Source organism: Equus caballus, chromosome 18 (genome assembly GCF_041296265.1).
Source record: "Equus caballus isolate H_3958 breed thoroughbred chromosome 18, TB-T2T, whole genome shotgun sequence".
Classification (NCBI taxonomy): domain Eukaryota; kingdom Metazoa; phylum Chordata; class Mammalia; order Perissodactyla; family Equidae; genus Equus; species Equus caballus.
Genome location: NC_091701.1, coordinates 51380886 through 51408881, shown reverse-complemented (window position 1 = coordinate 51408881; position 27996 = coordinate 51380886). Strand labels below are relative to the sequence as shown.

Genomic DNA, 27996 nt, shown 5'->3' with positions numbered 1-27996 from the left:
CCATCTACTGTTTTCCTACTTATTAAAATTATCTTCCATGCCCTTCTGTAGAGTTGTATAGCTTTCTTCATATCAGTCCTGTACATATTTGGCTAACTTTATTCTTAGGTATTTTATATTATTTTTCTGTTGTGAGAGGGATCTTTTCTCCCTCTATGTTTTCTAGTTTTGCTATTGATATTAAAGAAAAACTTTAAAAAGACCACATTTTTTAATATAATGTTTATGGCTCATATTTCCAGATAGTTTTGGCTTCTTAAAAAAGAATAAGCACAAAGGATACTATCATTTGTGGTAGTACATTGTGTACTGTGTGAACTTGATTTATGAGGTATGACTGTTTAAGGAAACAGAACATACCAGAAGCTGCATGTCAATGAGCATGATCCATCCAAGCTGGTTATGCTGGAAGTCTATATGTTTATGGCAAAAACAACAACACTTACTCTAAAAGAAAACAAAGTGTATTATCCTAAAGCAAAGAGTTTGCCACCACTGAGGATATGAAAATGAATCAATAAGCTTGCTATGAGGACATTATCTGAAAATGGAATTTCAAAGATATTTATTATTGGGATAAATAGTAATCTCCTAAAGTAACTTATTTGAAAGGTCAACACTTATTTTGATGTACTGCTCTAGTTTTTATTAAACAACATTACTTTGTAGACACACCTTATGTTATCAGATGGCAAAGAGATGGCTGACAAGTTTTAGGTGTCTTGTTCTTATTTTAAAAGATCATCATTTACTCAGATTGTTTTCATATTAAATAAGATTCAAGTTGCCCCAGGCAGTATGGCTTGGCAGTATTTCAGCTGTTTGGGAAAATGGAATTTGCCAGTTTTCTAAGATCATTTAAAATAAACAAACAAGTATCTTTTCATGCACATTATGGATTTAAAAAACATGTGTGGACTAGCCTGGTATCTTAATCACCATTTAAAATGTTCCTGTAGAAAATGTGGCTCTGAGCTCTTAACAACTGACTGACAAGTGATCTTAGAAATAAGACCTTTCATAGGTTGAAGATTACTAAGGTTTCTCTACGTGATGTGGTCCCTGGAGGTTAAGAATATAATTAATATTCTCAATTATTCTTAAGCAACTTGCTGTGGCATTATTATTCATGGGCTTTTTAAAAATCGTTCTCAAGTTTACTGATCTTTTAGTTTATAGCATTTCTTGGAATAGGGTTTATTATGTGTTGGGTAAAGAACGCTTGTATTCTTTTGTTCTTTGAGGAAGGACTATGGCTCTAGGACAGAATCCTGTGTATGATCTTTCAGGCCTGACCATGAACAATTAACAAGACTTTTCATGGAAGGTCTCATCGGGAGAAGCTGCCATGCCCACACCAGAATCGATGCACAGCCCGAGAAGTGCCGTTTTCTGGAGGGATTGCAGTCAAGGCCCCCCTGGGTAGCCAGGCTCAGTAATGAGGGGCCACTGCTGAGACACTTTCTCCACTTTGGCTCAGTACAATTCCACTCCTACCTCTTCTTTCTCCACCAACACTCCCCCGTCTGCCCAAGGGTCCATACAAAGGCAGGAACCTTTCTTTCAGGGCTCCTCGGCAGTGAGACAATTTCTGCCATCTGTGCTGCACCCACTTGATCCTTACCCAGTGCCGTTCCACTAGAAAAAATGGAACACTGGAGAGTTGGTGCCTCTTTTTGCCTCTTGCTTGCACTGTTGCGCTAAGTAAAAGGCTTGACTGTTAACTTTCAGTTTGGCATGTTGTCCTAGTTGATCACCTCAACACCTGATTGCTCAACAGTGGGTGTTCCTAATTATTTATTAATTTTATTGTGTGATTTTTTTTTTCCTTTTCAAGCTGTAAGGGGTGCCATTTAGAAATGTTTCTGGAACTCACTGAATAAATAATTTGACTTTACATTTGTGAAGCACTATGAAGTTTAAATGTTCTTTGTAAGAACTTTTGACTTAGGAATAATCTCCATTTTACAAATGAGCCCATAGGCTCAGGCAAAGTAAGTGACTTTCCCAAAAATCGGGATTAACAGATGGTTAGACCAGGACTTGAATTTGAGGCTTATCTTATTGCTGTGTTCAGCACTTTCTACTGTACCGTCCTACTTCACTGGTAAATTAGTCCTCACCTTCTTGGGAAGTTGGGACTACTCCGGAGCTGTTTAAACTAAGAAGCATAGTGGAAGGCTTGATCCTGTGGGATTCCTGAAGCCCTGTGGAAATTGTAAGAAGAGCTAGACAAATGATAACAGCAGTAATATCAACTAAAGCTTGTTAAGCACACTCCATGCACCCAGCACTGTGCTACATCTGTGCTACATAGATCACTTCCTGTAACCTTCCTATGTTTTGAAATAATCTCATTAACCACACTTTATTGAGGAAATTGAGATTAACAAAGTGAAGTTATCATGTCAGAGGTTATGTGGTAGTAAAAAGCAGAGCCTGCACTCAACTTAGTTTAAACGCTTCGCCGCTTCACCTGAAATTGCTTTCCAAGGAGGATTGAGGTGATTCTGCCCTGCTTAGCAGTGTTTCTGCTATTTAGGAGGAGTAAGAGTAGCAGTCTCTTGAAGAGAATCATCTAATACTGTATTTCTCCATGTGGAAAAACATATAAACCTCCATTTAAAGGAAAAAAATTCTCAGACCCCCTGGGTCGACTTAAAATATTTTTACTGTATTGTTACACAAATCTAGATATAAGCTCCTTGTGCGTAGAGCTCTTATTCAACTATAAAATCATAATAAGTACAGTACAACCACAAAGCCAATAAAATCCAAATTAATAGCATTATGATGTGACTGCTGATGTATTACCAAAACTAAATTGCAGCTCTCATGTGTTTTTTGATTGGCACCAGAGCTAACGTCTGTTGCCAATCTTTTCTTTTCTTCTATCTTTTTCTTCTCCCCAAAGCCCCCAGTGCATAGTTGCATATTTTAGTTGTGGGTCCTTCTAGTTGTGGCATGTGGGACGCCTCCTCAGCATGGCCTGACAAGCAGTGCCATGTCCACGCCCAGGATCTGAACCAGCGAAACCCTGGGCCACCAAAGCAGAGTGTGCGAACTTAACCACTCAGCCACGGGGCCCATCCTGCAGCTCTCATTTTAAACAAGGTACTGACCACCACCACACAGGTTCTCTTGGCTTCAGCCCATCTGTACTGTGTATGCCATTTGTCTTCTCAATTCCCTCACCACGTTTCTCAATTCAAAATACTGCAGAATGTTTTTACGATGTGCTGTATACTCAGATGCATCATTTCCATATTGTATCTATGCTGCTTGTTGCCAACAAGATCATAAATGCAAACACAGGCACTGAAATCAAGTAGCAGTCATACATTTGCTGTTGATTTTATTTTTAGATTATCATCATAATAAAAACACATTTTTAAAATTTGTCATAGGACCTTAGTTTGACAAACCGTGTTTTAATAGATGTGTCCAGTGGGGGATTGTTCTTGAAGAGCAAGGGATGGAGATCTATCATAATGACCTTCTGAAGATTAAAATGAAGTGGTAGATGGAAGTCCATGTTTTAGCTTTTTGTTCATGCTAAAAAGTTTCTCTTTTTCAGGGCCTGGCCCAGTGGCGTGGTTGTTAAGTTCATGCACTCTGCTTTTGCGGACTGGGGTTCGCGGGTTTGGGTCCTGGGTGTGGACCTACACACCACTCATCAAGTTGTGCTGTGTGTGTATCCTCTGCATACAAAATAGAGGAAGACTGGCATAGGTGTTAGCTCAGGGAAAATCTTCCTCAAGCAAAAAGAGGAAGATTGGCAGCAGATGCTCGCTCAGGGCCAATCTTCCTCACCAAAAAAAAAAAGAAGAAGTTTCTCTTTCATAGGTATTCATAGCCTTGTGGTTTTAGCCACACTATAAGTGCCTCTCATTCAAAGCAGGATTTCCTTCTCAGTATTACAGTGTTACTCTTTTTGTTACTAGGTGACATTGGTTAACAAACTCAGAAGGCCTGGTTACTAACCAGTACCTTCTATCTGTCTTCCCTTCCCCTTGTTTTCTATTAAACCCAGACTTCAGTCACATCAAGTTCATCAGCCCACTGCTCCCACCCCCCAATCCCTCCTACTCTCTCCTCTTTATTTTTTATTTCTAGTCATTTGGGGCTTACTTTACGGTCATCATTTATATTCTCCCTCAATTCTACATCCTTCATCACTACTTCTTTCTGTACCACCAGCCTGGATAGGCCTAATCTAGATAAAACCAAATATTTTGCCCCAGCCTGCCAATGGTAGAGGAAATCACATAATTGCTGTATCCATTAGGTTACTTTTGGTTGGAGATAACAGAAAACTCAGACTGGCTTAAACAATTAAGGGAAGGTATTGGCTTATTAACTGAAAAAGCGAGAGATGGGACCAGCTTCAAATGAAACTTGGTCCAACTACTTAACAGTGGGACCTAAATTCTTTTTATCTTCCTAATTTTCCTTCTTCAGAGTTGGCTTCATCCTAAAATGGTACCATACCGTCCTAAGGCCAGGCCCACTCATGGCTTCAAGATGGCTTTTGTTATGGACTGAATTATGTCCTCCTCCACGAATTCAAATGTTGAGGCCCTAACATCCAGTGTGACTGTATTTGGAGATAGGGCCTTTATGGAGGTAATAAAAGTTAAGTGAGGTCATACAGGTGGGGCCCTAATCCGATAGAACTGTGACCTTAGAAGAAGAGAAAGAGACACCAGACATCTCTTTCCACAAGCATGCAAGCAGGAAGGCCATGTAAAGACACAGCAAGAAGGCAGCTGTCTACAAACCAGCAAGAGAGCCTTACCCGAAACGAACCCTGATGCCCCTTTGATCTTGGACTCCTAGTTTCCAGAACTGTGAGAAAATAAATTTCTATTGTTTAAGCCACCCCAGTCTATGGTATTTTGCAAAGGTAGCCTGAGCTGAGTAATACAGTTTTCAACAGCTTTGGGGCTTCATGCTTCCTTTTTTCAGGTGTAACAGTTATAAGAAATCATCTCTGTCCCAAAATCTCTAGCAGTAGACCTAAGATGCACTCTGTTGGACAGGCTTAGTCCCATGCTCATCTGTCAACCAATCACTATGCCCCAAGGTTTGGAATGTGCTGATTGGCTTACTGTAGCTTATACAGTCCACCTCTGGCTTCAGTCAGGTCCACTGTAGCTTCTCTGCAAACTCATAGATCCCAAGTCCATGAGCTTTTGGGAGTGGGGAGTGAGTGCTGCGGAGAAAACCAATAGATGATTACTAATTTGAGTTGCAACTTCAGATGGGCCACTTAATGTTTTTGACTTTCCTTTACTTACATGTTGTTAGTTTTCTTTCCCATTTTTTTCTGTTCCTCCTTTTCTCAAATTCCCTTCCTTGCAGCTTATTACTTCACAAAGAAGAGAGCATTGGGAAAGGACTCTCTTAACAATCATCCCTTCCACTAAGAACTGTTCTCACTCATCAGAGGATGAGATTGTTCTTGACATCTTACATGGCTAACATGTTTTCTGCGTACTTATTCCCCCACCCTTCCTATTTCTCGAAACTTATTTGTCAATAATCCATCTCTTTCCAGTATCCTCAGTCTCTTTTTTTTTCAGCATTGGGTTTTCTCTCATCCTCCAAAGATACTCAAAATTCTCTGCAGCTTAACAAATATTCTTCTTTGACCCAGGTGATCTCTCAAGATATAGCCCAACTTCTGTCTTTTCCTCTCCACTGCCTGTCAGAGTTGTCTACATTCACTGCCTCCCCTACTCCATTGACCTACTAATTCCTGAACTCTCCATTCTGCTGGCACAGCCAGGATTCAAATCACTTTAATGAAGATCATCATTGATCTGTGCTTTCAAAACCAATTATTTATTTTTAGCTTCTCCTCTTTTAATATTCTTTAGTATTTGATCACATAAAGTGGCATTTCTTCCTCTACTGCCTCCTAAGTGTTATATTACCGTGAGTTCCATCTGTCTCATTTTTTCTTTTTTTTTTAAAGATTGGCACCTGAGCTAACATCTGTTGCCAATCTTCTTTTTATTTTTTCTTCTTCTTCTCCCCAAAGCCCCCCAGTACATAGTTGTATAATCTAGTTGTGAGTGCCTCTGGTTATGCTATATGGGATGCCGCCTCAGCATGGCCTGATGAGCGGTGCCATGTCTGTGCCCAGGATCCAAACCAGTGAAACCCCGGGCTGCAAAAGCGGAGCATGCAAACTTAACCACTTGGCCATGGGGCCGGCCCCTCATTTTTTTCTTGATCAATCATCATGACTTCAACTACCACCTATAAACCAGTGACTTGTCTCCCAAATCTACATCTCTAGTGCCTACTATTTACCTGAACACATTTCCAACTACCTATTGGGGATATCCATTTGAGTATATTGTGGGATCCTTAAAATTTGTCATGGGCAAACGGAAATTATCTTTCCTTCCCTACCCTCACCCTAACATCATTCACCTTTTTTCTGAATTCTGTCTTGAATACTGTCATCATCTATTCAGCTACCCAAGCCAGAAATTTTGGTTCATATTTGGCTTTATCCTCCTTTCACATCTAGTCATTTAAAAAAAATCTACTGATTTTGCCTCTAAAGTGTATCTTGACTTTGCCCCTTCCTTAATTTTCATGCCACTGTCTTCTTTGGCTCTCATGATCCCTGACAGATTCTTATTGTGTGTAGCCCTCTTCTAATCAATTGCGTATAGGATTGGGTCTCAATCATTAATGTGCATCAGGATCAGATGTGAAGATTTTCAAAACTGTAGATGCCCCAGTCCCAGAGCTCTGATTTTCACTGGTCTGGTGTAGGGCCCAGTGATTGGTAGTATGAGACCATCATAGCAATCTTTATAAAATACAAATCTGATTGTGCTGCTCACCTGTTTAAAACTGTTCATTTGTTGGCAATGCCTATAAGAAAATATTTAAGCTGCTTAATTTGGTATACATAAAGATTCCTCACTATCTGGCCCCTTCCTAACTTTCCAGCCCCATAAACACCTTTCCACCCCCACCCCCGTTTTCCCCTCACATCATAGGCTTGAAGCATACAAAATTTTTTTTTATTAGCTTCTAATTTTAGAACAGTTTTAGATTTACAGAAAAATTGTGAAAATAGTATATATAGTTACCATATGCTTCATACCGAGTTTTCCGCTATTATTAACAACTTACATTACTATGGTATGTTTGTCACAATTAATACGCCAATATTGATACATTATTGTTAACTAAAGTCCATAGTTTATTTACATTTCCTTAGTTTTTACCAAATACCCTTTTTTTGTTCCAGGATCCCATCCAGGATACCACGTTATATTCAGTCACCATGTCTCGTTAGGCTCCTCTTGGCTGTACCGGTTTCTCAGATTTAATTTGTGTTTTGATGATTTTGACAGTTTTGAGGAGTACTGGTCAGGTAGAACATTTTGTAGACTGTTCCTCAATTAGTGTTTGTCTGATGGTTTTCTCCTGATTAGACTGAGGATATGGGTTTTTGGGAGAAAGAAGACAAAGTGCCATTCTCATCACATCTTATCAAGAATACATACCATCAACGTGACTTATTGCTGTTATGTTGACCTTGATCACCTGGCTGAGAGAGTGTTTGTCAAATTTCTCCACTGAAGAGTTACTCTCTCCCGCCTTCCATAGTGTCCTCTTTAGAAGGAAGTCACTATGCACAGCCCACACTTGAGCAAAGAGGAGTTATGCTCCACCTCCTTGAGGGTGGAGTAGCTACATAAATTGTTTAGAATTCTTCTGCATGGGAGATTTGTCTCTTCTCCCCCATTTATTTATTTATTCAATCAATCATTTATGTCAGTATGGACACATGGATATTTATTTTATATTTTGGGTTATAATCCAAAATTACTTCATTTATTTTGTTGCTCAGAGTGTTTCGACTTTAGCCGTTGGGAGCTCTTTCAGTTGGCTCCTGTGTCCTTTTGACATACTCCTGTTTTAGGTTTTTTGTGAGTGTGTGGGGTTTTTTTTGTTTCTTTGTTTTAGCACTTCCTTGCTTTCTGGTGCTATAAGATGCTATAGGCTCATCTTATGTATTCCCTGCCCAAGTCCTAACATCAGCCATTTCTCTAAGGAGCCCTGGTTCCTTTTATTGGAGAATAGTATTAGAAACCAAGATCTAGGTGCTTGGTGTGCTTGTTGCTACTGGGATGTAGTTGCTTCTGGGCCCTTTCGTCTGGCAGGGTAAGGAAATACGTGTGTGTATACTAACCTGACTATATATGCATGTATCTAATATTTCTATATGTAATATTTGTGTATATGCATGTATCTAATATTTCTATATGTAATATTTGTGTTTATAGTAAGCTAAACATGAGTTCATACTGATGACTTAAATTCTAATTCATTGCCATATGGATTGTTCTAGCCTTCTCCCCTTGCTTATCTGTAACCTTCCACTCTCAGTGAAAAACCTGGTACCCACCATCTACTATCTATCTCTTAATTGTTCAATTTCAATATATTTGTATAGTGGTTTCAGAATTGTTAACCATTTATCAACTAGAGTATAGTGCTTATTACAGTTCTTATTGCCTTTAGTCTTACTCTACTGATTTCCGAAGTTACTTAGCATCTTTTTCCAAATTACTTTTTATTCCCTGAATATACCATACACTTTCACAGCTCTTTGTGTTTATTTGTTCTAAATTCTCTGCCTGTGATGCCTGGCTTTCACTCTTATCTCCTTGGACTATTGCTACTTATTCTTCTAGACCCAGCACAGACGTTGCCTCTACCAGGAAGCTTTCCCTAGCAGCTACCAATAGACTTAATCATTCATTCCTCTGTGCTCTAATAGCACCTTACACCCACCTCTACTGCACGTGTCGGGATTCTTTGTTTGCATCTCATTCTTCTTTACTTGATGGTAAGGTTCTTGAGGGAAGGAACCAAATAGATTTGTCCCTGGATTCCCAGGACTTAACAGTAATGGATGTTATATATGTTAGAATCCTCTCAGATGAAAATAACAGAAAACCTAATAGTGGCTGAAATATGTAAATATTTCTTTTTCTCACCTAGCAAGAAGTTCAGAGGAAGGTGATAATCATTGATTTACCAGTTCAATGATGCCATTAAGAGCCAGGCATTTTTCCTCCTGTGTACGCAACATCACTGTGTAGAATTTACACAGTGCTATTACTTCTGTCTACCTAAATCCTACATTCTTTTCAAATTATGGAAATACATTCGTTTGGACACTTTTATTCACTAATGTTATGTTTATAATCTTTTATATCTCACATTCATTTATAATATTCTAATTTGTGCCCAGACAGCCTTATTGATACATTAGTCCAAACATGACAGGGTAAATCCTGCATACAGGTGGAAGCCTCTCCTGCCATCTAGAGTACTTAGGGATAGAGACCTTTGCAATGAATATGAAAGCAGAAGTCTCATTGAGGGCAGAACTCCATTAATCTCATCCATGTGAGTTTTTATTAGAACTTATAAGAACTGATCACACATAAAGTATGCATGTAACTTAATACCTTTTCTCAGCCCACCAAATCTGATTAATGTCTCCAGAAGTTACTATTGTCACACACAAATGTGAAATGTCAGGTGGATGAGTTAAAACATTTCATTCTGGTCCAGCATAATGTTTTTGGAGACAACTTCCAGAGTAATTAGAATAGTATACTCTTCAGATATTTAGGATATTAGGCAGCTTTGAGATGGGTTTACATGAAATCCCTTAAAGAAATAACTTGTGAGTCCCCGTAGCCTCTTTTCTGTGAGTGAGTACATGGTGTGGCCACCTTTAAGGGTGGTCGTGGAGAGCAAACACGGAGCATGAGGTCCTCATTTTGAAGCTGCAGAGTGACTGACGTCATAGTCTAATCAAAGTGCCCCGCAAACACTTACTATAATTATTGTTGTTGTTCTGTTCTTGCTAATAACCTTATTTATACCCTGAAATTATAATCATCCAAAGAAAGATTAAAACAAGATGTATGAGTTGCCTGAGCCGTTTGCCTCACAGATGGTCACCCTCGGAGTTCTCTGAAATTGCCAGGGTTAATTGAAGCTTCAGTTTTCACCGCAGCGTAGTTGATACTTAAGTGTTTCTTACCTGTCGGCTTTCACTATCCAAAACAGTACAACAATAGCTCTTTAATTTGCTCTCATTAATGCCAGCCACTCAGGTAATGTTTAGTGCAGCTTTATCTAGATGATGTTTGTTCCTCTGAATGAAACCTTTGTACCAGCTTCCCAGCTGAAAAGAAAAGCTAAACAGTCACAAAGGTAAAAACATGAATGTCTCACTAATTTATTTATTTAAAGGATGCTTAGGACCCAGGAAACATCGAAGGGGAGTTAACTTTTAAATGGAGAGCAGGCATGTAGTGTATGATTAATGGCAGTTTCTTTCCCTGAGACTTCAGTGAGCTGAGACAACTGGGAATCATTCTCGGGGAGCCTTACAAGTAGTTTGTGCTCAGAGCCAGCTAAGTGCTCCAACGATAATATACAAACAGCAGTACTATTTGCTCTAGTTGTTTGGTTCTTCTCTAGTAGTATTGAAATGTGAGAAAGCAATCTTAGGATAGAGCTTAAATAGCAAGGGAAATAAGTCCTGTTTGCCTCCACTCCTCAGCCGTGTAAAAGTAGACCAGTGAAAAGAACTGGGTATTAAAATGTTACATTATTTACGTGATGCCAGAGCACTTTGCCTGTATCTTGAGATTTAAGCACTGGGAAGAGAATAACTATGCTCTCCTAAATCTGGGGACTGGTGTCTCCCAGTGGCATTGCTTGCTATTTGATTAAGGCCCAAGAGAAGAAACAAAATTGAGAGAGATGAAGGGAGAGAAGGAATTCTGGGCCTCCATAAATCAGTTACAACAAATTAGCAATCCCACTAAAGATGGGAGAATCAGAACTGAGATCCTTCTTGCATGTGTGGTGTATAAACGTGGAACACAAATGGTGAAGAGTATGTATGGGAATAACAAAGATGTTAAAAAAGAATAAAAAAAGGTAGAATGTGAGCTCTCCAATTAGACTACCTGAGTTCAAATTAAAGCCCCATCAGTTATTGGTTGGGTGACCTTAAGCATGTTACTTTACTTCATCCTGTGTGGGGTTTTCCTCTGTAATATGGGTATAAAAATAGAACCCCTTGATAGGGAAATAGGAGTTAGATAAGATAATACACATAGAGTCCTTCAAAAAGGACCTCACACATGGAAAATATTTAACTTTTTTTTAATTGAGATTTACATGAAAGGTCAATTGGGGTTGGTGCTTTACTTCCTCAAAGATTTTTTCAACTTGCAAAATATAGCATGGAGTATTTCCTTTAACTAAAATTGTCCTTTTTCTTTAAAAAGTACTTAAAACTATTACTCTACAAAAACAAAATTTGCAGTTACTTTTTTCATGTTTTAACATAAAATATCCTTGTATGTACATTTTACCTGTTGTGGTAGAATATGTTATAGTTGGTTGGTATGGTAAGGGAGACGCATGAATCATTGTGAAAAGGGCTTCATTTTAGTGAAAGCAGAGCATCTAGCCAAAATTTGGAGGTGAGGCAGAGATCTCTTCCCCACAAGTTGTCCTATACCAAGCCTCTTCTTTTGCTGTAAGCACACTGTGGTGGCACTGCTTGGCCCAGAAAACGGTACACTCTTTGGTGGCCATGCTGTGGTGGTGACCCACATACAAAATAGAGGAAGATTGGCACAGATGTTAGTTCAGGGTGAATCTTCCTCAAGGAAAAAGAGGAAGATTGGCACAGATGTTAGCTCAGGGTGAATCTTCCTCAAGCAAAAAGAGGAAGATTGGTAACAGATGTTAGCTCAGGGCGAATCTTCCTCAAGCAAAAAGAGGAAGATTGGCAACAGATGTTAGCTCAGGGCGAATCTTCCTCAGCAAGAAAAAACAAACAGAAAACATCTTCTACTTGGCTTGTCATACTATGTGCGGAACCCAAGTCATTTTATACATTTGCTCTTTTCCTTGCATTCTAAAATAGGTGTGCACTTAACACCTAGAGCTGGCAAGAAGTCTGTCAGCTCTTTACAGCATACCTCTGTATACTTGTTAGCATAATAAATGCTATTGATAATAAAATTCTGTCACTCTGATACTTATGTGAACTTCAGTTCCCTTCTGGATCTGTTCCTTAGTGATCTCTTTAGCCAACTGACTATTCATGACTGAGTCTTAGCATTGAGATTTCAGAGGGCCGTGGCCCTAAAGTCATGCTCACCATGTTTCATTTTGACCTTGACAGGACTTGAGAGAAAGAACTACCATAGGATGGTGAGCTGGAAGTGGGAACCTATAGGCAAAGTAAGTAAAAGAAATACCACTTGATTATATGGGCTGGAATTTGATATGGCAGAATTAGTTTGACCCAAGTTAAGTGAAGGGTGAGGACCACGAAGCTTTTAGCTGCTTCCAAAAGTAAATAAAAACTCAGACACCTAACAAGGATTTGTGGAGATTTGTTGCCTTCATATTTCTCTGCTCTGAACTGGAATAACTCAAACTAAATATCAGCCTTTGCAATTAAAGCACACAAGACATGCCTAGAAAACTTACCCAGGTTTCCCCCATTTAGATATCCTCAAGTTTTATTCCTTTCAAACCGTGGTAACTTGAAACTGTAATGAGAAGCATTAAGTCTGTGGGAAAATGCATTGTAACAATATGACCAATACTCAAACCTTTATTTCATACGAGTATACTACTTATCCAGTTATGCTGGCCTTATAAAACAAATTAGGAAGTGTTCTCTGTTTTCCAAAAAAGTCTGTGTAAGATTGGTGTTATTTCTCCCTTAAATGTTTGATATTCACTAGTGAAACCATCAGGCCCTGCAGTTTTCTTTGTAGGAAGGGTTTTTTTGTTTTTTATTGTGGAAAAATAAAATTTACTATCTTAAGTCTCTTTTTTAAGCGTACAGTTGGGTGGCATTAAGTATATTCACATTGTTGTGCAAACATCACAAGTATCCATCTCCAGAACTTTTCCATCTTTCCCAACTGAAGCTCTATCTCTACGCATTAAATACTTAACTCCTCATTCTCTCCTCCCCCTAGCCCCTGACAACGACCATTCTACTTTCTGTTTATCTGAATTTTTGACTACTCTAGGAAATTCATGTAAGAGGAATGATACAACATTTGTCTTTTTGTGATTGGCTCCTTTCCTTTAGCTTAATATCTTCATGGCTCATCCATGTTGTAGCATGTGTCAAAATTCCCTTCTTTTTAAATGCTGAATAATATTACTTTTATGTATCTATCATATTTTGTTTATCCATTCATCTTTCGATGGACACTTGGGTTATTTATACCTTTTGTCCCTTGTGAATAATGCTATTATAAACATGGTGTACAAGTATCTCTTCAAGTCACTGCTTTCTCTTCTTTGGGGTATATATCCAGAAGTAGAATTGCTGGATCATATGGTAATTCCACGTTTAATATTTTGAGGAATTGCCATACATACTGTTTTCCATAGCAGCTGCTCCATTTTGCATTCCCATCAGCAATGCACAAAGGTTCCAAGTTCTTCACATCCTCATCAACACTTGTTATTTTCTCTTGTGTGTGTGTTTTTTTTTTATAATGACCATGCTAATAGATGTGATATTTGTTTTGCTTTTAGTTACAAGTTTAATTTATTTAATAAATTTAGGGCTATTTAGATTTTTTTCTTGTGCTGTTGTGGTAAGTTATTATTGGTAAATTGTGTTTTTCCAGGCATTTATCCCATCTAATAAATGGATTAGAATTTTTCACAATATCTCCTTATTAGCTTTTCAACATCTGTGGGGTCTGTGGTGATGTTTCCTTTTCATTCTTGTATTAGAAATTTGTGTTTACTGAAACACAAATGTTTGAGATCAGCCTTGCCAGAGGTTTATCAGTTTTATTAATCTTTTCAAAGAACCAATTTTTGACTTTAATTTGCCCTATTTTGTCCATTTTCTATTTCATTGATTTCTGCTTTTATTTTTATTTCCTTCTTTTTACTTACTTTGTAGCTAATTTGCTATTTTTCTGGTTTCTTAAGATTGCAGCCAAGATCATTGACTTGAGATCTTTATTTCTTTCTAGTAGAAGTATTTAAAAACTATAAATTTTTCTCTAAACATTGTTTTAGCTGCATCCCAGAAATTTTTATATTTTAAGATTTCATTATTATTCAATTCAATGTATTTTCTAATGTACCTTAAGATTTACTAACTCATGTAAATATTTTACCTGTAGGTTATTTAGGAATGTGTTGCTTAATTTCTAAATATTTCGGAATTTTCCCAGATATCTTATGATTTTAAGTTTGGATAAAAAGGCAAGAATCAGTATGCTCCTATGAGAGAGTCTCTTTAAATGTAAACACACAAATACATTTTTTAAAAAGGTATACCATACACAACACTGTGTAAGACAGCTGGTGGGGTTATATTAATATTAAACAAAGTAGCCTTCAAGAAAATGACTATTACCAGAAATAATGAGGGATATTTATTATTGAGTCAATTTATCAAAAATGTTAATATTTAATATTGTTATGGTCAGAAAGCATACTCAGTATGATTTTAATACTTTGGAATTTATTGAGACTTGTTTTATAGCCCAGCCTGTATGGTCTGCCTTGGCAAATGTTCCGTGTTCACTTGAAAAGAATGTGTATTCTGCTGTTATTAGGTATAGTGTCCTTTCTATAAATGTCATTTAGGTCAAGTTGATAGTGTTCAAATCTTATCTATCCTTATTGATTTTTGATAGTTTATTTCTGAATGTTGTTCTATTTATTACTGAGAGAGGAGTACTAAAATCTCCAAGTATTACTGTGAATTCATTAATTTCTCCTTTTAAAAAGTTCTGTTCATCTTTGCTTCATATATTTTGAAGTTCTGTTATTAGGTACATGCACATTTAGGACTGTTATATCTTGATGAATGGTTTATCATTGGTTTATCATTATTAAATGTCCCTTTTTATCTCTGTTATAGTCTTTCTTTTAAGTCTACTTTGTGTATTATTATATCTCCACCAGTTTTTCATGCAGTGTTTGCATGGTATCTCTTTTTTTAATTTTAATCTATTTATATCTATATTTAAAGTGCTTTTCTTATAGACAGTATATGGTTGGGTGTTGCTTTTTCATACAAGTTGACAATCCGTGTCTTTTAATTAGAGTCTATTTACATTGAATGTAATTGTTGATTTGGTTGTGTTTAAATATGCCATCTTGATATTTGATTTCTAATCGTCCCATCTGTTTTGATTTTCTCTGTTCTTCCTTTCCTGCCTTTTGAGTGAATGGAATATTTTTAGCTATACTTCTTTGTGTTATTTCAAATAAAAATAGTATTTATCCATACAGTTCCATTATGCAAATAATATCTTCGTTAAACTTGTTTTCAAATTAGGGGATGCCAAAAGAAAGTTAAGAAAAGGTACGTAAAGAGAGTGGGAGTCTCTAGTGGCGGAAACCAACTTTCCCTGCCAGAATTTTGTTTGGAGTTGACCTTGCCCTTCTCCCCTTTTCCCATCACGAAATGGAACCATGACCTAGTAAGCAATGTTAACATGATAGTCATAACATAAAGCATATGTTTGTTAACCATTGTAGTCAATATAGCTGGATAGCTACCTGTATACTGTCACACTCTCCTGTCACTTCCTTTTTCCACACTGCAAGGATCTTAGGAGCCACCCTGAAAAATACAAAGTAACTTGCTTCTAATTAGATTTATGTCAGACAAGTGTCAGTTTTGTATATTCAGTCAAACAGTTAATTCACGAGCACCTTGTTGCTGCTGTTAGAAGCTTGCAATTTAGTTGAGAAGGCATTTATATAATTTTATTATTTGTTTATATTTATTATGTAAGTTTATTATGTATTTATATAATAAAAAGATGAAGAGCAATGCAAGGCTGTGTGTGACTCTTGCACATAATAAATAAATGAAATAGATAAAGATGTTTCTGTGATTAATTAGAAAAAGAGCTGCCTAAACAGGACAAATTGCCACATGTTTAGGCCCTGGCCATGCCATTCTCTTTCTAAGGGGTAGCAGTCTGCCAGGCACACACTTCTCTGGCATTTTCCTGAATTGCCTAATATCCAGTCTGGTTATGACTTTTTGTCTCCAGCTATCTATAGAGGTTCTTGGTCCTTTATAGTGAGAGAAACTCTTTATCTTTTTTTCCCTCTCTTCCTCTTCTATATATAGATAGATAGAGATAAGTATCACATGATTATTTGAAGGATTGAAATTTCATTTTGATTTGGCTTTCCTGGGTGGAAAACATTTACATCATTTTACACTTTGGAGCATGAATTACCTCTCTTTCTAGGTGTAATCAGTTTCTACTCTTCAGCATATGGAAGATTTTATGAATAATATTCGGTGCAGCAAGAGCTCTAAAAATAATTGTGCAGGTAGGGTTTTGTTCATCTCATGTGGAACACTGTCAGGAGAAAAGAACAAAGGCGTATCAGGGGAAAGGTAGTGGTAGGCGGAGCATTTAATTTCATTTGCCTCCACCAAAGAGCTTGCTTTTAGTGCAGAAGGAAAAACAAACAAGAAACGGGAGATCTGCACTAGCTATTGAATGTTTCATTTCTCATCACTGTTGGTCACATTTGAATGGAACCATGACAGTCTTTTTGGTGTGTATAACTAAGCCTTTTTTTTTTCCTAAAGGAAAATCTTGAATTTTATGTTTAAAAGCACAATGAGATGTTTTTGACATTCTCCAGTTCATTTTAGAATTCACAGTCTTAAAACCCATTGACTTTCAGTAAGGTGGTAAAGGGTATACAATACATGTCATTTTTATGCCTAATAGCACCTTGGATAGTCTCTAATGTGTATTATGTATACACACCTTTTAGCATCTGCTTCTACATGACAGCTTACAGCATTAGGCTGAATATTGTGATCAGCAACTGAACAGGAGTGAAATGCTGAGCAGTATTACAATGGATTCTTATTGGAAAAGATAAGCTCTTTAGAGCTTCATTTTGGTACTTTTCCATAAAGATTTTAAACCAACATGTTGCCAGTACGTAATTAAGATGACACACTATTTAAATGTTTAAGTTATTCTTCCAGAAATGGGCATGGATTTGGCTAATCAGCTGATGATTCTCCTCTTGACATAGGATTTAAGAATGCGTTTTGTACATTTTGCAAATGTATTACTGACTATTCTTAAAAATAGATGTATACAGGGTTATTAGAATTAAGAATTACTGGGATCATATCTTAATACAGTATTTATTTATTTAACTAATTTTCATATTATTCAGTTCAGCTGTGGGAATGAGGTTTACTACGTTTGTTTTCTTATTCTGCTATTATACATGGGTTTTTGGTCTAGTGGTCACAAAATATTCCCTAGAAATTTGTGTGCCTAAAATTCCCAAATCATAATAATAAAATCACTTTTGAAAAAATGTTTTAGTACACAAAATCCAGATTCTGGACTTAGATGCTTTGGCCATGTGCTGAAAATTAAATAAGCAAATACCAAACAAAGCAAAGTTGGTGAAGGCTGTGACTTATAAAGAACGCCAGCCGATGTCACACACTCTATTCTTTTCCCTTCTCTTGGCCTGAAAATACTTGAGGAGAGAAGCTATCATGCCCATCTTTCATTTAAAAATTTTTAGTTTCCGTGTTCTTTCTCAGGTTGTACCCCTTTAGGCCAGTTTTTGGCTATTAGATAAACAACACGCTGTTTAGTCCATATTGACTAATCAATCGTTTGTAACTTTCCAGGTACTGATTAGGATGAATGTGATTTGGAGAAATTCTGTTTCCTGTCTAAGGATAAGAAAGGTGCCACACAGATACCAAAGTAGTTATCACCCAGTGGCCCCTCTGGGATCAAGGATTTTAACTGACCCAGCCAAAGTGTTTGAACACAACATGTGGTAAGTTATCTTTTTAGGTCTGCTATGTATGTATGTTAAACATCACCGGTGGTATTATTTTCATTTAGTACCAAGAAAGGATTTTTAAGGCTGATCACTTAAGTTATGCTGTTGAGGTTCAAAAGCCAGGATAACTGATCCTAACTAAGTGTTGCCAATCTGGAATGTCTTTGCAAATGGAATTGGAAAAGTGAAACTTCCCAAGTGCTTTCCTCAGCTTTGGGGTTCTTGCATGCCCTCCCCGCTCACCTCTGATCCTGATTTGCCAGCATACCACTGGGGAGGGGGAGACCTTCTTTTCCAGATAGAGCCCTCCTCCTGCCCCACAGGCTCTTCTCTCTTTTACAAGTACTTGTCAATCAGCAAGTATGTGTTCAAGACCTGCTGCTTGCTGAGCACCAGGGAGAACACACTGGTGTGTCTTTAGTCCATACTTCCAGGAAACCCACGCTCTGTTTGGGAAGATTGATATTTATAGGAAAAATTGATAATTAGCAAACTGTAAGGACTGTATGCCTTACAAGAACAACTCAACCATACAAAATCATTTCTGTTTTGGCATAGTCAGGAAGATTTCTTCTTTTTTTTTAAGTTCAACTTTATTGAGGTATAATTGACATTTAAAGGAAGATTTCTTCAATTGTGGAAACTGAGACTAGGATTATTTTTCTGTCTCCGGTATCTAGTAGAGTGCCTGACATATAAATATTTGTGGAATAATAACTTGGATAGGTAAAGCTGGAGTAAGGGCATTCCAGGTGGCTAGAAAGTTATAAAACACAGAGATGAGGAAGTATAAGGCAGATTCAGGAGACAGTGAACAGGATAGTTTGCCCAAAATAAAGGCTTTTCTAGGAGCTTGATGAACAATAAGGTTGGAATGATCTAGGCCGGGGTGGGGGTAGGAGCAAGATTGTGTGTGGTCTTGAATTCACAGCTCAGTGGCAGGCATTACAGAGCCACTAAAGAGAAACAACATTCTACATAGCATGTTAAGTATATGTATTTGGTTAACAGTATACTGGACAGATCAGCAGGTAGAACTAGAAGCAGGAAATGGCCAACGATTGAGAGATTGTGAAGGAAGAATAAATAGAACTTGGTACTTTTGTAGAAGAAAGGAAAAGGAAGCATTTGACTCTGAAATTTTGATCTTAGATGGCTAATAGAAACAGGAAAATCAAGAGGTAAACTGATTTTTTTATTTTGGAAGAAAAATGGTGAATTTCGTTTTAGATATTTTGAATAGGCTTTAGGAGCAGGACATTGTGGGAAACATGTTGAGAACACAGACTCTGCTGCTGGGAAGAAGGAGAGGGGTCAGGGCTGAAGATGTGAAGTTGGGTGTGATATCTGCAGACAAAATTGTTATCTGCCTAGCCTTCAGAGCAGGGTCTCAGGGCTAGGACAGTGATTCATGGACTTTTTGTTGCAAGAAGATAGCAATTTTAAAAGGACATAGATTGGCCTTTTGTTACTTAGTCCTGCGCTATACGTTATGTTGGCCACTAGCCACGTGGTAACTGAGCGCTTGAAACCTGGTTAGTCTGCATTGAGATGTGCTGTGACATTTTGAAGACTTAATTTTAAAAAAGGTAAAATATATTATTAATTTTTATGCTGAATTACATGTTACAATGATATTATTTTGGACATATTGAATTAAATATATTATTAAAATTAATGTCATTTCTTTTCACTTTTCTTTAACATGGCTACTAGAAAATTTTAAATTACATGTGTAGCTAACATTATACTTTCTTGGACGGTTGGATTAAACCATTTTGACTGCAATCACCAATATGGACAGTTATAGTAGGCTGTGAGATAATTGCCAGGCAGTTAAACCTCCAGAGGAACTTCTAGTCCTAGGCCAGCTCCTCGTTGACCCATTTTCTTTTCTTCATTACACTCTAGTGATTTAGCTGTCTATGTTCTCTTTTTCCATCTGCTACCACCAGCTCTTTTGCCCAAGATTCCTGCCTACCCATATAAATTCTGTTTTGTTGTAGGCTCTCAGGGAAGCAAGGGTCATCCAGTTCAGTGCCTCTCAAACACTTAGACTGCTGCACAAGAATCCCCTGGGGAGTTATTATTTCACCAGGTCTAGGGGTATGGCCCAGGAATTTGTAATTTGAAAATGCTCTTTTAGGAATTCTGTTGAGCAGCCAGGTTTAGGAATCCTTGATCCAGTCAAATGGTTTTCAAAGTGTTCTTTAGCAGCAGAATTTTTTCCAAGTGAAGTCTTAACATGGAATCCCAATATTTAAAAGGTAAAAACAAACCTGTTCAGAATGAAGCAGGCATAGAGGCCTGGGGCATCAACCGGTCCATCCCTTCTCCTCTCTCACTCCTCTTCTCTCACTCTAGCAGCCTAAAGGACCTTCAGGATTCTGATGAACAAAGTTTGAAAACCTTGATCTAGTGTTGACAGCCGTCCTCCCCCATAGCATACCCCGCAAGGAGTTGTCCAGCCTTTGCCAGGATACCTCTAGTGAACTCTCTCCAAAGACAGATACGTACCGTAATAACAATAAAAATAACTTTCTCCAAGGGAAGAGGAAAGCAGTTGCTTAACATCACCTACCCATGCACCTTTTTTTTTTTTTTCTCCTCCTTAAAGAGAAGATTTGTAAGTTAAACTGAAAACCAGAAGACTGGTATACTTTCCCCACTTCCTTCAAGTCCAAAGTTCCATCCGAAAGTTTTCCCTTCCTTCCTATTTCCTCCTTTGTATTAAGAATAATGTTTCCTCTCTTGCTGAATTTTTTTTTGAGGAAGATTAGCCCTGAGCTAACATCTGCTGCCAATCCTCCTCTTTTTGCTGAGGAAGACTGGCCCTGAGCTAACATCCGTGCCCATCTTCCTCTACTTTATACGTGGGACGCCTACCACAGCATGGCGTGCCAAGCAGTGACATGTCCGCATCCGGGATCCAAACCGGCAAACCCCCGGGCTGCTGAGAAGTGGAACGTGCGAACTTAACCACTGCGCCACCAGGCCGGCCCCTCTCTTGGTGAATTTTGATTTTTCAAACAAGTTTCTAGAAAAGTACATGTCAATTTTCTCTCAGAGATGTTAGAATTGTCTATAGTTTATTTTTCCGTTTAGCCTCTAGTTTAGTTAGTAAGGACTATTTACTCTATATATGACCCTCTTTTTAGAAAATTTTTTGAGAAAAAATAGATATCCCTTCCTATTCAATTTCTAATGTCCTGAGAAAGATTTGCCTTCCATATTCTGGATATTTGTATTACTAGTATTTACATCTGCCTATAGGCTTTTATTGTTAATAATTTAATGGAGTGAAATTCACATAACATAAAATTAACCATTGTAAAGTGAACAATTCACTGGCATTAATTATATTCACAATTTTGTGCAGCCAGCACCTCTAGTTCCGAAACATTTCCATCGCTCCAAAGTAAAATCCCTACCCACTAGGCAGTTTGTCCTCACCCCGCAGTCCCCCAGGCCCTGGCAACCACCAGTCTGTGTTGTGTTCTGTCTCTATGGACTTACCTCTTCTGGATATTTCATATAAATGGAATCATACAATATGTGACCTTTGGGGTCTGGCTCCCTTCACTTAGCATAATGTCTTGGAGGTTTGTCCATGTTGTAGCATATGTCAGTACATCATTCCTTTTTATGACTGAATAATATTCCATTGTATGACTATACCACAATTGGTTTATCCATTCATCCACTGATAGACATTGGGTTATTTCTACCTTTTGGCTCTTGTGAATATAACTGCTATGAACATGCATGTACATGTACTTGTTTTCAGTTCTTTAAGGTGTATTCTGCTGAGTGGAATTACAGGTTCTTATGGTAATTCTATGTTTTAACTTTCTGAGGAACCACCAAACTGTTTTCCACAGTGACTGAACCATTTCACATTCTGCTTATAATTATACTTTTAATTATACTTAGTGCGTTTATCAGTTTTGGGGGGCACTGACATGAAACTATATTCAGAATGCTTTTGAGAAATGGCCAAGATATCTGTCTATACTGAGCAGCTTATACAGTTACTTGGAAAAATCTCTCCATATTCCACGCTGTTCCTGGTTTAAGTATGTAGGCACTTTTCAGGGGATCTCTGAAATTTATAAGGAAGCAGTAAACACTTATATTATCATATAACTAAATCAGCCAGGCCAGTGGCTTTCAAGCTTCTTGGCATGATCCACAATAAGAAGTACCATTTACATCATGGACCAGTGCATGTACATATAACGTATACACATATATGAAACAGGAACAAAAGTTTTCTGCAGTTTTACCATGTGAGACATGCACTGATATTTTTCATTTACTCTATTCTACTGTTTCTGTTTCTTTCTCTTTTTAAGTGTTGATTAGACTAACTAAGTTGATTTCACAGTTCACTAAAAGGTTCGTGGCCTTTAGTTTAAAAAATACTAACCTAAGCCATTATCTATAGAGCCAAGGTAGGACCTGTATGTTGCCATGTGACTTTCTACTCTGTAATCCATTTAAATAACAGAGTGTTTCCAGAATCCCAATAGAGTTCAGATATCAAGAATTCTTTCTTATTATTTACTGTGAATTTTCTTTATATAATCATTGTATTTATTGTCTGATTCCTCTTGCCCTGTTTCATACATGGTTCTTTAATACAGTTAATAAGTATTTTCTTTGTCTGTCTTGATTATGACATTTGTCATGAGAGGCAGTCTAGTCTAGATGTTGAGAGCACAGACTGATTAATTGTCTAAACTTGGGAAATTACTTAATCTCTCTGTGCCTCAGTTTCCTCATCTCTGAAATGGGATAATAATAGTAATATCTACCTCATAAAGTTGTTGTGAGGATTAAATTAGGTATATAATATAAAGTGTATACAACTTAGTAAATAAGCAACACATCAGAATTAACTATTCTATTATTATTATTACCATTTCCTGACATGTAGTTTAGTTAATTATGTATCTATTTTCATTATTAGATTGTATGATTCTTCAGAGGAGAGCTTAGTTTATGCCTGTTTCATAGCTAAATATTCCCAATAGGTAGGCACCCAATAAGTATGTTTGAATAAGTGAATCAATATAGAGAATTATAACATCCAGTTCAAGTCTACTAGAAGTTTATAGCTAAACTGAGAGTTAATATAGTGGCTAAATATGGGCTTTAGAATCCAAAAAGATCTGAGTTTAAATTCTGACTCTACCCCTTTCCACCTATGTGAACTTGAGCAAGTACCTTCATGGAGTGTTATGAGTGTTAAAAGAGATAAATATAGAGAACTCTTCGTAGTAGTAGTAAGTTCTCACTAAATGGCATCATTCTTATTAGTAGTAGTAGATGGAAGATTGAGATTTATACCAATGAACAAATAAACAATGTAGAGGAGTATGCAAGGTCGTATAGTGAAGACAGTGACGACCACAGGACTTCAGAATAGGAAGAGATTCCTGAGATGAGAATGGAAGAAAAGTCAGTAAGACTTCATAAAGCAGGTAGGATTTAACCTGGGCTCTGAAGGATGAGGAGGGTTTGAATAGTGAAAACCAGTTGTTCTATACAAGTGGTAGCATGAGCAAAGATCTGCATTTGAGAATATGTGAGGTATATTCCAAAACAAGCAAATAGAACAGTCCGGTCAGAAGAGAGGTTTTATATTTTGAAACTGGGTCAGCGAGTGGTGTGACAAAAGAAGAATTTTAGGAGACTTAATCTGGCTCTGTTGTTCAGGATACTTAAAGTGAGCCATTATAGAACATGAAGTGATATCTTTTATCCCCAGCATTTTTTGTTTGTTGACATACACCCATCGCTGGCCTAGGTTCTGTGGCATACTCGAGAGGACTAGGAGATGATCACCACTCTGAAGGAGCTCTAGTCTATTTCACAAAGAAGCCTGAGCCTTCCAGGTAAAGACGATGGGATAAAACTGAAAAACCAAGTACTCCTTCTGTAATAAAATGAATAAGAAATAATAAAAGCAAGCAAAAACTATACCAACAGCAACCCAAAAAGTCCATAAACATGCAAAATTAGTGACCAAGGAAAGAAACGGTAGATGCATGTGTGGCTCAGAGTGGCTCCTAACCCCACCTTCATCCCTCGGAAGCAGAGCTAGGGAAAGAAAGCCAGCTGAGAAAGCATCGCTAATACTCCTTAGGCAGTCCTGGCAGAGGGTGAGAAAGAACCCTTGAAAATAAATGTTCTTACCTATTGCAGCAGAATTTGAGATCTCGGCAGAGCAGGGAAAATTGAGGGAACTATCCAAAGCCCAAGGGAAATCCTCCTAGAAGTAGGACAGTCCTAACTAGGTAAGTGAAACCTACCATAGGACTTAATGAATCTCAAAAAAAAAGCAGATCCTTATAAAGGCTGCCCACTGCCCTGTGGAGTTCTCCCCCTCCCTCCTGCTACCTCTGACACCCTCAGGTTACAGAAAAGTGGAGAAAATACATTATACCCAGCCTTCAAATGAGCTCACAGGGAAAGATAAACAGGTCCCTGAGTAAGGTTGGGTGTCAAGAGAATTTATCTGCAGAAAAACAGAAAGGAAAGGTAGAAGGAGGGAGAAAGAACTTAACACACATTATGGATTAGTTTGCATTTTCCAATATTTTATGTCAAGGGAATCACAATATGTACTGTCTTTCTTGTCTGGCCTCTTTCACTAAGCATAATTATTTTTAGATTTATCCATCTTGTTGCATGTACCAATAGTTTGTTCATTTTTATTGCTGATAAAAGACTCTTAATCAGAATATATGAAAAGCTCTCAGGGGCAGGCCCCAAGGCCGAGTGGTTAAGTTCGTGTGCTCCGCTTCAGCGGCCCAGGGTTTCGCCAGTTCGGATCCTGGGCGCGGACATGGCACCGCTCATCAGGCCATGCTGAGGCGGCGTCCAACATAGTGCAACCAGAGGCACTCACAACTAGAATACATAACTATGTACAGGGGAGGTTTGGGGAGAAGAAGAGGAAGGAAAGAAAAAAAAAGATTGGCAACAGATGTTAGCTCAGGTGCCAAAAAAAGCTCTCAAAATTCAGTAAACAAACAACTCAATAAAAATGGGCAAAATATTTGAACAGACGCTTCACCTAAGAAGACACAGATGATAAGCACATGAAAAAATGCTCAACATCCCTAGTCATTAGGGAAGTGCAGATTAAAGTCACAGTGAAATACCATGACATACTTATTAGAATAGCTAAAATTCAAAATACTGACCATACCAAGCGTAATGAAGAGGTAGAGGAACTGGAACTTTCATATACTGCTGATGGGAATATAAAATGGTATAACCACTTTGGAAAACAGCTTGGCAATTTCTTAAAAATTAAATATATACCTATTATATGATTCAGCCATTCCTAGATATTTACCCAAGAGAAAAGAAAACATATGTCCATACAAATACTTAAATATGATTGTTCATAGCACCTTTATTTCTATTAGCCAAATTTGGAAACAACCCAAACGTCCATCAACAAGTAAATGGATAAACAAATAGTGGTATATCTATATAATGGCATACTACTCAGTAATAAAAATTAATGAACTGTTGATACACACAACTATTAATGAATTTCACAATAATTATGCTGAGTGAAAGAAGCTGTAAAGAGTATATACTGTACTCTTACTGTACTGTACTAGAGAATGTAAACTAATCTATAGAGACAGCAGATGGGAGTGGGTGAGAAGGGGAGTTGGAACGAGGAATTACAAAGGGGCACAAGGAAACTTTTGAAGGTAATGGACATATTCATTATCTCAATTGTCGTGATGGTTTCACGAGTGTCTATATATGTCAGCACTTACCAAATTGTGCACTTGAAATATGTGCAGTTTACTGTATGTCAGTAACACCTCAATAAAGCCATTAAAAAATGTGGTTGCATCTATACATTGGAAAATAATGTAGCAGTTAATAAAAATGAGATCTATGTATACTGATATCAAGAGATGGCTATGGTATGTCATTAAACAAAAATTAAACAAAAAGAGCAAGTTGCAGAAAACTATCTCTAGTATGGCCTCTATTTTTTAAGGAATTCTTGTACATCTGGTACATGTATAATCATGTGTTTGTTCTCATAGAGAGAGAGAAAAGTCTGGAAAGGTCCACATCATACTGATAACAGTGTTTATATCAGGGATGAGCATGGGGATGAGAGGTTGGGTAGAGATGAGAATATATTTTATGTGCATTAATATTATTTGAATTTTAATTTTTTAATAAAAAATGAATGCCTCCCATGTACCTATTCCCGTCTTATCTACTTGTTAAGTTCTTTATTCTTTAATAACCACTGACAACTCCTTGTCTTCTCAACAATTTTGAGTTCTATCAAATCTTCTTTATCTCTGCATCCCCAATTCACAGCCCAGTACCTCATAGATATAGGTTCTCAATAAATGTTTAATGAGGGAAGTGGGTATTGGTTTCTTCTAGCAGCTGTGACCTCTATTCCATTGTGTGCAAAAGTGAGAAGACACTGGTTCTTTCTGTGTTTGTTTCTTTTGTAAGTCACTCATTCCTAAGTAAGAAACTGATTTACTAATAAAAATAATCAACTGAAATATTTATTACAGCTGAGAAGTGGTTAGCCAGGAGTCAGAATTATAAATTAGGATTGATAGTAGAAAAGATTTAATTGAAGTTAAATTATTAGCTGATATACCTTAAAGTTATGTTATAATCCAATGTTACTGCAACAAAAAAAAGTTATTAGCTGATATACCTATAACAACTATATTTCATCCATTCTGAGACTCACATTTTTTTCACTGATTAATATCTCTGAAATTATGATATTTCTTACAATTGATGGCATCCTACAATTGTAATTGGAAATGTTTCTTTTCTTTCTTACTGGTGCAGAAAATAATAGTATCTTAGATTTGGTGCAATAGGATAATTATAATTTCAAAGTACTTAATCTTAATTGTACACTGTTTTGAGAACTTTTAGTCTTATTTTGCTAATACAAAAACTGAGAGACAGAAAATTTAAATGATTTTCCACTGCCATACATCAAGGTTAACATTTGAGTATTTGTTATATTATTAGAAAAGCATGAAAACCTTTTGTTATATGGATAGATGGACAACAGACGTAGAAAGTTGATCCGAGAAGAAGTACATGTGAGCATATGGGAAAATATACAACAGTAAAAGAAATACAAATTAAAACAATATGGTGCCTTTTTGTATCGATTAAAACAGCACCAAAAAAGAAAGACAGAAAGAAATTTAAGATAACATCTAATCCTGGTAGAACTGTAAATTAATACAACTGTTTGGTTATCTTTCTGTTTATTTTTTATCTCATCTCTTCTTTTATTCTCTCTACTGGCTTTTTAGCTATCCATCTTTGCATTATTTTTTAGATGTCATTCTAGAGCAATAGTTTCAAACATTTTGGTCTCAAAACCCCTTCATACTCTTAAACCCTTTATATTCTTTATACTCATTGAGGGCCCCAAAGACCTTTTATTATGTGGATTATATCCATTAATATGTTCCATATTAGAAATTAAAACCGAAACATTAACAATATTAATTCATTTTAAAACAACAATAATAAACCCATTACATGTTAACATAAATTACATATTTTAATGAAAATATCTATGTTCCCCAAAAATGTAGTGCAAAGGGTGGCATTATTTTAAATATTTGCAGGTCTCTTTAATGTCTGGCTTAGTGGAAAAAGCTGAGTTTTCATATCTGTTTCTTCATTCGATCTGTCGTGATATGTTGTTTAGGATGAATTACATGAAGGAAATTTGGCCTCACACAGATAGGTACTTGTAAAGGAGAGGAGTTTTTTAATAGTCTTTTAAGATAAGTGTAGGTATTTTTCTTGATATTACACTAAATCTCAGCAATGGTAGTTTCTTAGTTGCAATATGGAATATGAAACCATATCAATGAACTTTTGGTATTCTGCTATATTATAATCCATTGGTACTCCTTGTACATTGAATAGATCTTTTACCCATGCATCATTTTATTACATCGTGCATGCATGCTTTGGAAAAATTTTGTTCCCTGTTTTATG

At 37.0% G+C, this 27996-nt stretch overlaps 1 protein-coding gene across 11 annotated transcripts in view; it reads left to right on the top strand.

Moving 5' to 3' along the window:
• METTL8 (methyltransferase 8, tRNA N3-cytidine) overlaps window positions 1–27996 on the top strand; it is a 194592-nt gene that overhangs the window by 14793 nt on the left and 151803 nt on the right. For 5 of the 11 annotated variants that reach the window (XR_011428263.1, XM_070241210.1, XM_070241209.1 and 2 more), the window contains exons 2-3: window positions 12269–12327; window positions 17783–17937. Coding sequence is in view for 9 of the 11 variants with exons in the window: in XM_070241210.1 (XP_070097311.1) it covers window positions 12269–12327; window positions 17783–17937 (214 nt within the window). In the remaining 2 variants the exon portion in view is untranslated. Of the gene's footprint in view, window positions 1–12268; window positions 12328–16352; window positions 16438–17782; window positions 17938–27996 lie in introns of all 11 variants that reach the window. The other 6 variants (XR_011428264.1, XM_070241212.1, XM_014732532.3 and 3 more) reach the window with 2 other exon arrangements.